Source organism: Chelonia mydas, chromosome 1 (genome assembly GCF_015237465.2).
Source record: "Chelonia mydas isolate rCheMyd1 chromosome 1, rCheMyd1.pri.v2, whole genome shotgun sequence".
Classification (NCBI taxonomy): domain Eukaryota; kingdom Metazoa; phylum Chordata; order Testudines; family Cheloniidae; genus Chelonia; species Chelonia mydas.
The window spans coordinates 265,738,935-265,753,506 of NC_057849.1; the positions used below are offsets into that span (position 1 = coordinate 265,738,935).

Genomic DNA, 14,572 nt, shown 5'->3' on the forward strand with positions numbered 1-14,572 from the left:
TACCTAACATACGTGTAGCTCTTCTTCCAGTAAATGCTATGTATCTTTCTTTCCTCTATCTTAGGTGCCAGAAATATATTTCACAGACCCAAAACAGTTACTTCAGATCTTCACGGAGCTAGAGGAACAAAATCTTGCATTGATCCAAAATAACCAAGACTTAGATGAAACTATGGATGAAATTGAGCAGATGGCAAAAACTATAAAGGCAAAACTGTAAGTTATTGAACTAGAGAGAGCAATATGTAGTTCGGAAGCTAGCTGGTACCTCTTCACTGCTGGATATTTAAATTACCTGACCTATTCCTTGAACAGCAAAGCAGAGACATTTTCAACATAGTCATGCTTTAAGTATGGCTCATAAGGTATTTTGAAGGAGCACAATTTCTGAATAAGGTGGATACATAACAGAAAATACCAGTTTTACTGCACAAGCTTGGCATTTTTGGGTTGCAAATAGGTAGACTGGGGAGACAAATATGCTCCATGTTGTGTATGTCCCATTTGTAATTAATAAAGACCATATAGTCCCTGGCCCTAGTGTGACAGAGTGGAGGAGAAGGCACTGGGATTATTACCGTGACATTCATTTAACCATAAATTCCTTTATGAAATACAGAGGCCAAATGGTATTTATACAATTGCTCTAAACATGCCTAAAAAGCCTAACTAATAAGCAGTATACTACGTCCAAGCTCTAACAGAACACTTACAAGTGTCTGATCAAGATACTTACAAATGGACTATACCCAAGGCTGCTTAGACACGTATTACTCAGCTCCAACATGGTCAGGCAGGGATTAGCAATTAACCCTTTCAGAGTTTATTTTTTGTACACCTCCTTTAACAAACAAGTGATGTCATTGCCAATTCTCAGACTTTAGCTAAGGCCAGATGAAGCAGTTTCTTATGTAACCAATTATTTAATGCACCTGGTACCCAGTTAACCATGTTTTATTTCTATTACTTCATCCCAAACCTTAAATAAGCTAACACAGGTATTTTGAAGTTTCGCTACAATTTTAACACAACAACTCTTCTTTTTTCATGATCTCATTCTTTTTGGTCACATGCTTTGGGCCTATTGTGCATGCTAATATCCCAACTCAATTTAAAAGCATAGTTCACTCAGATCTAATGAGGGCCTATATTCCTGCAGAATGGCACAAGGAGGCTCTTTTCCTCTTCCTCCTCCCTCCCCCATTCAAGTGCCTCTGGGGATACACCACAACCTACAGGGGGAGCAGAAGGAGACAGGGCTGCCCCAATCCCTTTTGCAATCAAGATCCACTTTGGACAGTGTGGTGGTTATGGCACTTTTGCTAAATTTCAACGTGGGTAATTAAATTTACTTTACTTACATTTCCATTTTGAGCTGGATAAGAGATTCTTCTTCACTTCCTGCCCCACAGGGTTGTGTACTGTGTCCGAGTGCTGTTAAATAGCTTTTGTGTTCCAACCCCCAGCAAGGTGAAGTGACCCCAGTATATTAATTTGTATGCACTTTGGGAGTAAAGCTACGTTATGAGCTGCAGATATTACTTCACAGATGCCTTATGGCCTTTTGTCTAATAATATCCTTTCACAAATGCACAGCTTATTTGTGTTTTATTTTTTAATTAATTTCAAAGTTTTTAAAATCAATTTTTTGTTCATTTTCTCTATTTAATTGCCTAACTTCTATAGTGCATGATGCTTATTTATTATAGTATCAATTGATAATGACAAAAAGAAAAGGAGTACTTGTGGCACCTTAGAGACTAACAAATTTATTTGAGCATAAGCTTTCGTGAGCTAGAGCTCACTTCAAGTGAGCTGTAGCTCACAAAGGCTTATGCGTGAGCTGTAGCTCACGAAAGCTTATGCTCAAATAAATTTGTTAGTCTCTAAGGTGCCACAAGTACTCCTTTTCTTTTTGCGGATACAGACTAACACGGCTGCTACTCTGAAACTTGATAATGACAGTCACTGTAGTGAAGTTTAAATAATGCCAAGATTTGTTCTAGCTGCCTAGAATGCTTTTGAAATTGTTACCTTATATGAAAAAAAAATTCCTGTCATTTTCTTTCCCCCTCTAAGCGATAAACTGATTTACTGTTTAGACTTTGAAGCTCTGAAGTCTTCCTTTGCCTAAAATAGCCAGTTTTTAAGATTTTAGCAGTTGTCTAAAAAGAACATTTTAAACTGCTGAGTGATGCTTACTGCACAACCAAATGAATCCACAGAATATATGACTATGACACAGATCTCTTTTTCCCCACAGAAATGAAAAATTAAGTGTTGTTATAGGACATAAAGAAATTCTTAAAGTTTCCTGCATCAGTGAAGAGGAAAAACTCACAGATCTGGCACTGAGAGCTAAAATGTTTTCTTTTGGAGAGTTTAATCCAGAAATCCAGGTAATTCTTATGTAAAACATGTTTTATATCAAGAGAACAAATTTTACAATTACAGCTTTAAAAAAAATCTTATTCTTATCATAGAGGAAAAAGCTGCTGGAATGGGGATTTTCTTATGCCTTGAAATAAATAGTAGTGTAAAGTATTCCATGTGTTTCCTCCCCTCTCTCCTAATCTGTTCCTGTTCAGATAACACCATCAGTTGTGCAGTGTCTAATACTTTATTATTATTATTATTACTTCATTTACCATCTGCAGCTATTCAAGTTGCTGATGTAGAAGTCAGTAAATTCTTCTTTCTAGCTATGGTACAGTAAATCTGACTAGGTAACGTTGTGCGGGGGGAAAGGGATAATATGAGATTATATTTTTTTCCCTTAGACTATGTATTTCAAGTGTTTGAGCACAAAGATAGATAAATGTAACATACATGTTATGCAAGTGTGCAGTTACTTCATATAAATGTGAGCGAGCCATAGTCCCTGGGCCTGGGGTCTGAGTCTGCAAGAAAAATATCACACAGGCTGTGCTAGAGGAAGATACGCAGAGATCAAGAAGATTCAGTAACAGTAACATAAACCTTTGCTTTATTCTCTGTGCAAACCTGAATTGTGATACCTGGCTTCCAAAATCCATTCTGTTCACAGCCTTATTTTCAGGACTTGAACATATTTAAATAAATGTGTGTTTGGATAATAATAATAATGCAAGTTCACTGACAAAAAACTTAGTTAACACAGAGTTAAAGAGGTCTGGTGATATATCGTACTCTTCCAGAAAGTTGAATTCAACAAGCAAAATTCAAACTTCTGCAAACCAGTAAATGAAGTGTTAAATTACAGGCCCATGTGACCTTAACTCTGCCTCCCTGAAGCTGGTAACAGATGCTAGGAATTAACTGCCTGCACTCCCGCTGCATTCCCTGTGTTAGCTGTATTGAATGGTGGAGAGATTAGCCGGAGCAGCTTGGAAGAGCTGTGATTGTGATAAACTGAAATCTGGAGGGTATGCCGCTGGGAGGGTGATCCCTTCTACCTGGCCCGCATGTGTGTGATCAAAGAAAAAAGGTGCATCTGTACATTTGAGAGATCCAATATGCCTCATTTCAGCACTGTGTTGTGTAGGTTGTGTCACTAGTGGGACACAGGGATCTTCTTGCCATGGGGCTTGTCAGTAGTTAGGGTGGTTTGATGATGGGTAAGTGAAAGTACAGTGTTGGCATCATGTGCATAAGGGTTTCCACATGAGCCAGCCCCTGCTCCAGCCTGCATCTGCCTCAGCCGACCACCCAGCAACTCTGACAAAGAGCATGAGATATCACCAGGAAATCTTCACTCTGTGTGTTCACAAAGTTTTGTCAGTGAATTTCCTAGGTTTTTTATTAACAGAAAGGAAGGAAGGAAGGAAGGAAGGAAGGAAGGAAGGAAGGAAGGAAGATTTGTTGTAGGAGTTAGTGGGGATTTAGGCAGTTGTAGTTCTTGCGTAGCTTTGCAGTTGATACGCTGTTGCGGTTTGGTAATAACAAAAAGAGCTAGCCATTACATAGTATTTTTTAATCAGTAGATCTCAAAGAACTTTGTATCATTCTCCCCATTTTACAGCTAGGAAACTGAGGAACAGAAAGGTGAAGTGACTGGCCCAGGGTCACCCAGCTGGTGGATTGTAGCTGTCCCTAACCCCACTGCCTTCCCTCACCTGAGGCCCCTCTATCCCCAAAATCCTCTCCTTTCCCTTGCTGCAACTCCGGACACCTCTCCCTGCCACTCTTCCACCCCACAATATTACTTCCCTCCTAGCAAGCATTCTCATGTTTCATTACATTGTCCCAAAATAACACACACTGTAATAAATGAAGGGGGGGGTAGCCCCCCTTTAAGAACAGCCAGCCAGTTAGTTGTAAAATCCCTCTTGGCATCTGTTCTCTGCTTGCTTTACCTGTGAAGGGTTAACAAGCCTACAGGTAAAAGAAAAGGAATGGGCACCTGACGGAAAGAGACAATGGGAGGGCTTGAACTTTTAAATTTGGGAAAGAAACTTTCCCTTTGTCTGTTCTCTCTGGGCTGGAGGGACAGAGCAGCAATGCTGTAAGCAGCTTAAGCCAGGTATGATCATAAATCATCAGATCATGTCTAGAACTACTTATCTGAACTCCGGATGTGTAAGTAGATCATAATGTTTAGCTAGACGCGATCAGGTTTATTTCTTATCTTGGCTTATGGATCTCCTTTGTGCTAACCCCAGATGCTTTTGTTCAATATTGTCATTAATGATCTGGAGGATGGCGTGAACTGCACCCTCAGCAAGTTTGCAGATGACACTAAACTGGGAGGAGAGGTAGATATGCTGGAGGGTAGGGATAGGATACAGAGGGCCCTAGACAAATTAGAGGATTGGGCCAAAATAAATCTGATGAGGTTCAACAAAGACAAGTGCAGAGTCCTGCACTTAGGAAGAAAGAATCCCATGCACGGCTACAGACTAGGGACTGAGTGGCTAGGCAGCAGTTCTGCAGAAAAGGACCTAAGGGTTACAGTGGACGAGAAGCTGGATATGAGTCAACAGTGTGCCTTTGTTGCAAGGAAGGCTAACGGCATTTTGGGATGTATATGTAGGGGCATTGCCAGCAGATCGAGGGACGTGATCATTCCCCTCTACTTGGCATTGGTGAGGCCTCATCTGGAGTACTGTGTCCAGTTTTGGGCCCCACACTACATGAAGGATGTGGAAAAATTGGAAGGAGTCCAGTGGAGGGCAACAAAAATAATTAGGGGGCTGGAGCCAGGGCCGTCCTTACCCATACGCAAAGTATGCAGTTGAGTAGGGCACCAGGAAATTTGGGGCACCAAATTTCCTGGTACCCTGCACAGCTGCGTGCTGCTCCAGCCCCTGCTCTGCCCCAGCCCCGCCTCTTCCTACCCCTGCTCTGCCCCAGCCCCGCCTCCACTCCCCTGAGGACTGCAGCAGGGCCAGGCCTGCACTCACCGGCGGTGAGAAGTGCAGACTGGCCCCAGCTATGCTGCCGGTGAGTGCTGGGGGGGGGGTTCCCCCCTGTCCCCCAAGCCAGCCCCCCCACTGGAGGCCTGCCCCCACCCCCTGCAGGGGGGCTGTGTAGGACCCCAGAATAGCTAGGGACGGCCCTGGCTGGACCACATGACTTATGAGGAGAGGCTGAGGGAACTGGGATTATTTAGTCTGCAGAAGAGAAGAATGATGGGGGATTTGATAGTAGCCTTCAGCTACCTGAAAGGGGGTTCCAGAGAGGATGGATCTAGTGATACCAGATGATAGAACAAGGAGTAATGATCTCAAGTTGCAGTGGGGGAGGTTTAGGTTGGATATTAGGGAAAACTTTTTCACTCGGAGGGTGGTGAAGCACTGGAATGGGTTACATAGGGAGGTGGTGGAATCTCCTTCCTTAGAAGTTTTTAAGGTCAGGCTTGAAAAAGCCCTGGCTGGGATGATTTAGTTGCGGATTAGGTCCTGCTTTGAGCAGGGGGTTGGACTAGATGACGTCCTGAGGTTCCTTCCAACCCTGATAGTCTATGATTCTAACCTTTAAGCTGAACACCCAAGAAAGCCGTTTTGGGTGCTTAATTTTTGTAATTGTTTCTTTTAAGATCTAGCAAAAAGCCTAAGTTCCAGATGTATTTTTCCCCTTTTTGTTTTTAATAAAATTTACCTTTTTTAAGAACGGGATTGGATTTTTGGTGTCCTAAGAGGTTTGTGCATGTTGGTTGATTAGTTGATAGCCACAGCTAATTTCCTTTGTTTTCTTTCTCAGCTCTTCCATGGAGGGGGCGTGAAAGAGCTTGAGGGTACCCCACAGGGAGGAATTCCCAAGTGCTCCTTCCTGGGTTCAGAGGGGTTTTTTTTCATTTGGGTGGTGGTGGCAGTGTTTACCAAGCCAAGGTCAGAGAAAAGCCGTAACCTTGGGAGTTTAATACAAGCCTGGAGTGGCAACTATTACTTTTTAAAATCCTTGCGGGTCCCCACTTCCTGCACTCAGAGTGACAGAGTGAGGATTCAGCCCTGACACACACACACACAACAAAGCTACATCTGAAGGCACGGTGCTAAATTCTTTCTTAGATTTCTGCCCGAGGTTGGGCTCAAACTGACACTGGCTGGAAGTCAGGTTCAGTGGGTGCTGTAGATCCCATTGAGGGACCCACCTGCAGTGAAAACAGACACGCTAGAAACCCTGTTGGTTATTATGTTCATGCATGCTCCAAGTAATCCATTTAGTTCCCGCGCATTAGGCATGCGCCTAACTTGAAACTTAACTATCTTGACACTACTGTTTTCAATTTTGCTAACAAAGGTTAGTGGATGCCATGCACCAGCTGACATAAATGTCCGGTGATTGAGATCATTTTGACCAGGCTCAGAGTCATGGTTTAATCTCTCAGACTGGGCAAAAAAACAAAAAAAGTTGGTAAAATATGTCAACCTTAAGAAAAGCTGTTGTGTTTTTTGTGGGGGGGGGCGGGAGGAGGGCACTATCTCTCAGGAAGCCCTTGGTCCAGTGACCCTAAATTTGGATCACTAACCCATACCCCCATAAGGCACATCATATTTCAGGGCAATCTGAGTAACTGCGGATTTTAGAGTCTGCCTTTAAACAGAAAGCTGGTCTGAACCTTAACTGTAGCAGAGCTGGTATTCCACTATGACGCTGTCACTGCTTATCTCTTGTGAAAGAAACCTACTTCTTGGGTCCAAGGCCATGTCTACACCAGAAAAAAAGACAGGTGTTTGTAATGAGGTAGATTTCACCTGATAGATAACAAGTTATAAAATCCTTGTGTAAACAGGATAAATTATAGTTTACCTTAGTGTAGCTGCTGCAGGTGATCCCTGGGCTGCCCCTTACGGGCCACAGTTCAGCCAGGGACTTAAACACGTGCCCAGCTGTAAGCATATGAAAAGGCCCATTGACACACATGTATGCATGTACATAAGTACTTTGCTGAATTAGGGCCGTAGCTCAGGAAAGAATAGACTGAGGTATTTATCACCAAAACGCTAAGGTGGAATTTCCTTGAATTCCATGGCTGCATATTTGTTGTTTTTCATAAGGTTAAACTGCTTCTGTTTTTTCACCATTCACATAACACAAACGTCGTCCTCCTATTGATGTGATTACATGTGACTGTCACATTGATAGTAAATACACGTGTATATTGTCTGTTGCTTTAAGGAATTTACAGAAACGCTATTATATTCAAATATCACTCATGCAATATTTTATAGGCTCTTACAGATTTGTTTGTGTTTAATCTAAGGACAAAATGCTACATTCACTTACTAAAAAGGTTGCAGAAGTGTACAGAGTTAGTGTTGGAGAAGTAGACGCATCAAGCATTAGCTCCATTCAGATGTTGAGGAGAATAGAGAATCGAATTGAAGAACTGTGTGAATTGTTGGAGTCAGTTCCAAAAGAAAATATTGAAGCAATTGAGAAAATTAAGATGAAAGAAAGAAGGCAAAGGTAAAGTGAATGTTCAATACAGGAACTCCTCACTTAACATTGTCCCAGTTAACGTTGTTGTTTCGTTGTTACGTCGCTGATCTGTGAGGGAACTAGCTCGTTTAAAGTTGTGCAGTGCTCCCTTATAACGTTGTTTGGCAGTTGCCTGCTTTGTCCACTGCCTGCAGGATTCTCTGGAAGAGCAGCCCCTCCTCGTGGAGATTAGAACCGGCAGCCCTCCCCCCTCATCAGTTCCCCTAAATCCCCTGTCAGGTCCTGTGGCTCAGCAGCTGCCCAGCAGCAGTTCAGCTATCCCTCCCCCGACTGTCATGTGCTGCTCCTGCCCTGCCCTTTGCCTTGGAGCTGCTCCCTGGAGCTTCCGGCTTGCTGGGAGTTGGTGGGGGGGGGAAAGAGGGGTGCTGATATCAGGATGTCCCCCTGCTCCTGCCCCCCCACCCCGCTCCGTACCCCCTCTCCATAAAGCAGAGGAGGGGGACAGGGCTCAGGGACAGAACAGAGGGAGCTTGCTGGAAGCTGTTGCTTCCTGTGTGAACTGACTTATGCTTAAAAGGGCAACGTACTTAAAGTGCAGTCAGCGTACTTAAAGGGGCAATGCACATCTCTGTCTCTCACTCATGCATGCACACACCTCCCCCCCCTTCCCCCCCAGCACTTTGGAAAGTCAGCACCTGCGGAGCGTGCATGTGCTATTAGGAGAAGGGAGTGGTGCGCTCCAGCTGGATAGTGTGGGCTCATCATCATGTTCCATTTTTGCCCCCCACTTGCTCTGGCCCAGGGCCCCCGGAAACCTTATTGCACCTCTGAGCATGGGATATGAAGGACTCGTATGGTGTCTAATCTCAACCAGTGGTTATTGGGTTTAGCAAACTGAGATGTTTTTACTTTTATTAAATGGACAAAAACGTATGACTTGATGGGCAGTCTAGTCCTAGAACAACAGAGAGAAACAACCAGGGAATGAGGTCAATGGGAGTAGGGAGCCAGACCCTAACCCATGTGTTATAGTGATAATATGACAGAGGAACACCATCAGGTTATAGTCACTAACAATGCACTATAGTTTTTGCCCTATTGTACATGGGAGTGTCTGGTTGGTCCTCAGTAGCGTATTATTTGTTATCTGGAGGTACTATATTTGTACAGCTATGTTCCAATGGAAACAAATGGATTGGGCAATTTTTTCTTCCTGTTTTTCCTGTTACTTTTTTTTAAACAGATAGTGCCAGTGAGATAGTATGAGTTGGAGTTCTCAGGGGAGCAAACATCTTGCCAAATGCTCCTTCTTTGGATGTCACTATATTTCAAAGCTGGGTTTACCACAGGTCAGAAAAACAGTTCATTTAATGTGATATCACACACACGTTTTTCAAAAAACATAAAAGAAACTGTTTAATATACAAAAACCCTCAGAAATTTGAATACAACACTGATCTCATAAAAGGCCCCAATTATATTTTTATGTTCTAAGCGTTTCTGGAATTATTTTTTCTACTTTTGGTGCAGAAACAGGTCTACACTTGTTTTGTTATATAATAAAAATGCTTTTGTTTTATGTTAGGGAAGTTCAATCATGAGTTAAATAATATTTATACTGTGGTATATTGGAATATCATAGTTGACATTTTGTATGAATATTACAATAAAAATACAAGTAGCTAAAAGGTTTTTCTTTTCTGTCAGTACACCAGATGTATCTGTTGAAACACGGTCACATTTAAATGTTTCAGGACTAGGAATTGCTTTTAGTTGATCTATTACAAAAACAACAAAGCGGAGATATGGCTACTCCCCAGCTGCATGGTGCTGGATATCTATTCTGGGACATCAACAGCCCATTTAAAATTAGGGCATGTCAACCATGTTCAAAACATCACACATAAAAACAAAGTTTGGCTTTTCCAAATAACAGAAGATTTTTCTTTGCAGCTGGAAGCATCCTTCAAGTCCCAAAGCTCCGACTTGTTCTAAACTGCCATAGGGTCCCTGGTGCACTAATTTTTCTTCTAGTAGAAGAAGGCGGCAGTTTCTACCTTTAGCATGCATCAGACCTCTCAGCACAAGAGGAAGGGATTCGGAGGAGATATGCTCCTTGCCATGAATCAGCAGGAAAGCTGGCTTTGTAAGGCAGAGATTCCTTTCCTGATGAGGAGGGCTGAGCATGTTACCTTTGCTGCACTACTTTCACAAAAGCAAGGGACTAAGGCCCTGCTGATCCTGCCAACACACACGAGTGGTCCCATTTTGTTGAGAAACTAGCCACGTAGATTCCAAGCCCAGAAGGGACCATTGTGATCATCTAGTTTGACCTCCTATAACACAAGCCATAGAACTTCCCCAAAATAATTCCTAGAGCAGATCTTTTAGAAAAACATCCAATTTTGATTTTAAAATTGTCAGTGATAGAGACTCCACCATGACCCTTGGTAAGTTGTTCCAATTGTAAATTACTCTCATTGTTAAAAATGTAATCTTATTTCCAGTCTGCATTTGTCTAGCTTCCACTTCCAGCCATTGGATCATGTTATACCTTTCTCTGCTAGACTGAAGAGCTCATTATTAACTATTTGTTTTCCATTCAGATACATATACCAAGTAATCAAATCACCCCTTAACCTTCTCTTTGTTAAGCTAAATAGATTGAGCTCCTTGAGTCTATTGCTGTAAGGCATGATTTTTAATCCTTTAAGCATTCTCAGGGCTCTTCTCTGAACCCTCTCCAATTTTTCAACATCCTTCTTTAAATGTGTACACCAAAACAAGACTCAGTATTCGTGCAGTGATCACAGCAGTGCCAGTTGCACTGATTTGGGTTGTGGGAGCATAGATAATATGACAATTAATAAAGCTACTGCTATTGTGTGATTCCACAAGGTGCCATAAAGCAGTAGCTATCTGGGAAAAGAAACTGGCATCTGTTTTAGCTGAATTCCAAAGTTAAATAAATGTCAAGGCAGTTACAGCATGCTTTGTCCTTGTGTTAAATTACCCAGCAAAAACAGAGATAAAACACCTGGCAGGCGTATTATGTTCCAACCTTGACAGTCATGTCTAGTCACCAAAAAATTATTACAAATTTAAGGAGTTTTGTATGAAAATTCAGAACAAACGTATCTGATGTAATGCAGGTAGTTTACCTCCAGTAGCTCATTTTGTTACTGTGGTAATTTTTTCAAATGGTTTCAATTTTTTCAAAAGTTGGTTTGCTCTTTTGAGGAGAGAGGTTGCCTGACCATTCCTGGTAACTTAAGAACTTCTTCATGGACATGAATAGGGGTTTGCAGGATCAGAGCCTAAATGTGGGGCTTGATCTTTGATTCTCTCTACATGGCAGCCTGTTGTGAAGTGAGTTGGGTTCATTAGGTTTGTTTGGGTTTTTTTTTTTTTTTTTTAGCAATAATTAAGGATTCCACTGCATTGTTGCAAAGCCACCATCTTGTTTTTAATTGACACTTTTGCATTAACACTATGATGTAATGTCTAATATAGTGAATAGTTATACTGTACTGCCCCCTTATGGGTTTTATCAGTATATGAGCTACTTAAATAGTATACAAAACTTTTTATGCATTAGCTACATTAGTGTGACCAGAATTTTGTAAAGCCTCTTTGTTTTCTCCTCATATCGTACATTTGGTAACTTACAGTTTGCAGTCTACTGTACACCCACCACAGAAAAGAATAAATAAAGCATACAGCATCAAAAAAGTATGCCTGAAAAAAACAGGACAGTAATGTAGCTGGAAGGCCATTCTTTATTCTGAGTCATTACTAAACTCACACCCCAGCATGATGTGAAGGGACAAATTGTACTTTTGGATGGATGTGCCATCTTTCAAAGAAGACATAAAACCCCACACCTGAGCACATGTGGTAAAGATTTTGTACCCCGTTATGAAAGATGCGAAAGAAAGTTAGCTAGTTCTGACCAAAGCCCAATCTGGTTAACTATATTGTATCTGCCTACTGCCTTCCCATCCCCTTCCGACATACCTTGCAGTTTCAAGAGGATATGTTAGTATATGCTTCCTGTTTAACCTAAATAATGTCACTGTGCACTGTGAAACTGCTACCATGTTCCACCCTAGAACTGGATAAAATGATTTCAGCAATAGTTCCTAAAGTGTTTGGGACCTATTAGTTATACATATGTATAGTCATTTCTGGGGTAGAATATGGCAACTATCTAACAGTGCACTACTTAAATTCCTTTTGGAATGTCAGTGTGATTATCCAAGCTCGGCTTTGGATAGGTCAGTGTTTGGCTAATTTCTGTTTTTCAAAAAAGTGCCATGAGAATTTGAAGGTGCTCACCACTTGTCTCCAAAAGCAACAATTCCAGCAGCACAATACCGCTTCTCACCAGTCTGTGGCATTAGTTCGATTTATATGGAGAGAGAGGAGAGTCTCGTCCTGTCAAAACACTTTCTATGTCATACAGTTGTTGTTTAGAAGTGTCCCATCTGAATGCTGATTAGGACCAACATCGTATAGCTTGTGAGAGCTGATGTAATCACAGTACAAGAGTATGGTTTAAAAAAAAAAAAGTCTTAAAGAGGACAAAAAATTTAAAGGCAATGACTGCCTTATGTGGAAATAACATCATGGTACCCTTTCCTTCTCCCCTGCTCTGCAAGTTAGACATGATGCCCTTTTATAAGAAATAAACTTTGCTTCAATCAAATTCCTGAACAGATCATCCCATGTGATATCTAAAACAGTAATATTACTCTAGTAAAAAAAACAAGCAGCTATATAGGATCCCAGATTATTTTTAAAAATTCTAATCTGCAAACGTGCCCCACTTCATTCTCCTTAGTCATTTTGCTGGTAGTTCAGGAAAATACCTTCCTTGAACCAAGATAATTAACTACTATTTCAAAACTACTGTTTGTTGCCTACAAAATTAAATTTAAAGAAGCAAAAAGAGTTTGTGTTAAAGTTTCAGACCTTTTTGTTCCTATCAATACCTTAGGAGTCACTAGCAAATTTTATTTTTCGCCACTGCAGATTACGTGAAGAAAAAAAGAGACAAGAAATGAAACTTCAGGAAGAACGACTGCAGTGTTCTCTGAAAAGAGCAATTGCAGCACCAAAGAAGAAGGTTTGCATTTAGTTTATTTTTTCTGAAAAGTCTGAGACCGTGTGTATTTTTCTTAAGAAAAATCCTGTCCCCTTATAGCACTTTTAAAGTTAAATATCAGGATTAGCTTTACTTTTCCTATGCAGGCGAGAAATTTGCATGTAGTTATGACTAAAATATAAAACACAAAACACTACTGATCATTAGTCTATTCAGTAAATAAATTTACAAAATTTGCAGTAGTAGTAGATCACTAAAAATAGTTAATCCACTATAACTTTTTATTTGACATCAGACAGGCCTTTTAGAATAAGAGCTAACTAATATTTGGTGAAAAGAAAAGGAGTACTTGTGGCACCTTAGAGACTAACCAATTTATTTGAGCATAAGCTTTCGTGAGCTACAGCTCACTTCATCGGATGCATACTGTGCAAACTGCAGAAGACATTATATACACAGAGACCATGAAACAATACCTCCTCCCACCCCACTCTCCTGCTGGTAATAGCTTATCTAAAGTGATCACTCTCCTTACAATGTGTATGATAATCAGGTTGGGCCATTTCCAGCACAAATCCAGGTTTTCTCACCCTCCGCCCCCTCCCCCCCCCCACACAAACTCACTCTCCTGCTGGTAATAGCCCATCCAAAGTGACCACTCTCTTTACAATGTGTATGATAATCAAGTTGGGCCATTTCCAGCACAAATCCAGGTTTTCTCACCTCCCCCCCCCCCCCGCCCGCCCTCCCTCCAAAAACCACACACACAGACTCACTCTCCTGCTGGTAATAGCTCATCCAAAGTGACCACTCTCCCTACAATGTGCATGGTAATCAAGGTGGGCCATTTCCAGCACAAATCCAGGTTTTCTCACCCCCCCACCCCCATACACACAGAAACTCACTCTCCTGCTGGTAATAGCTCATCCAAACCGACCACTCTCCTTACAAGGTGTATGATAATCAAGGTGGGCCACTTCCAGCATAAATCCAAGTTTAACCAGAACATCTGGGGGGGGGTGGGGGCGGGGGGTAGGAAAAAACAAGGGGAGATAGGCTACCTTTCATAATGACTTAGCCACTCCCACTCTCTATTTAAGTCTAAATTAATAGTATCCAATTTGCAAATTAATTCCAATTCAGCAGTTTCTCGCTGGAGTCTGGATTTGAAGGTTTTTTTTTGTAAGATAGCGACTTTCATGTCTGTAATCGCGTGACCAGAGAGATTGAAGTGTTCTCCGACTGGTTTATGAATGTTAAAATTCTTGACATCTGATTTGTGTCCATTTATTCTTTTACGTAGAGACTGTCCAGTTTGACCAATGTACATAGCAGAGGGGCATTGCTCACGAAAGCTTATGCTCAAATAAATTGATTAGTCTCTAAGGTGCCACAAGTACTCCTTTTCTTTTTGCAAATACAGACTAACACGGCTGTTACTCTGAAACCTAGTATTTGGTGAAAACTCAATTATAAAGCACTAAAATATGCCAGCAACCAATTAGTGGATTAAGTGAAAATATCTAGCCCTTATTTTGAATAGTAACTAATTGAATATTTCAGTAAAATACTACTTGAAGGTGGTTGAGGGAAATTTAAGGT

At 41.4% G+C, this 14,572-nt stretch overlaps 1 protein-coding gene across 3 annotated transcripts in view; it reads left to right on the forward strand.

Annotated features, from left to right (window-relative positions):
* Window positions 1-14,572, forward strand: part of CCDC38 (coiled-coil domain containing 38) — a 41,627-nt gene that overhangs the window by 22,719 nt on the left and 4,336 nt on the right. For 2 of the 3 annotated variants that reach the window (XM_043545769.1, XM_043545772.1), the window contains exons 11-14: window positions 65-216; window positions 2,264-2,399; window positions 7,685-7,890; window positions 12,898-12,991. In XM_043545769.1, coding sequence (XP_043401704.1) covers window positions 65-216; window positions 2,264-2,399; window positions 7,685-7,890; window positions 12,898-12,991 — 588 coding nt within the window. The remainder of the gene's footprint in view (window positions 1-64; window positions 217-2,263; window positions 2,400-7,684; window positions 7,891-12,897; window positions 12,992-14,572) is intronic. The other variant, XR_006290633.1, reaches the window with a different exon arrangement.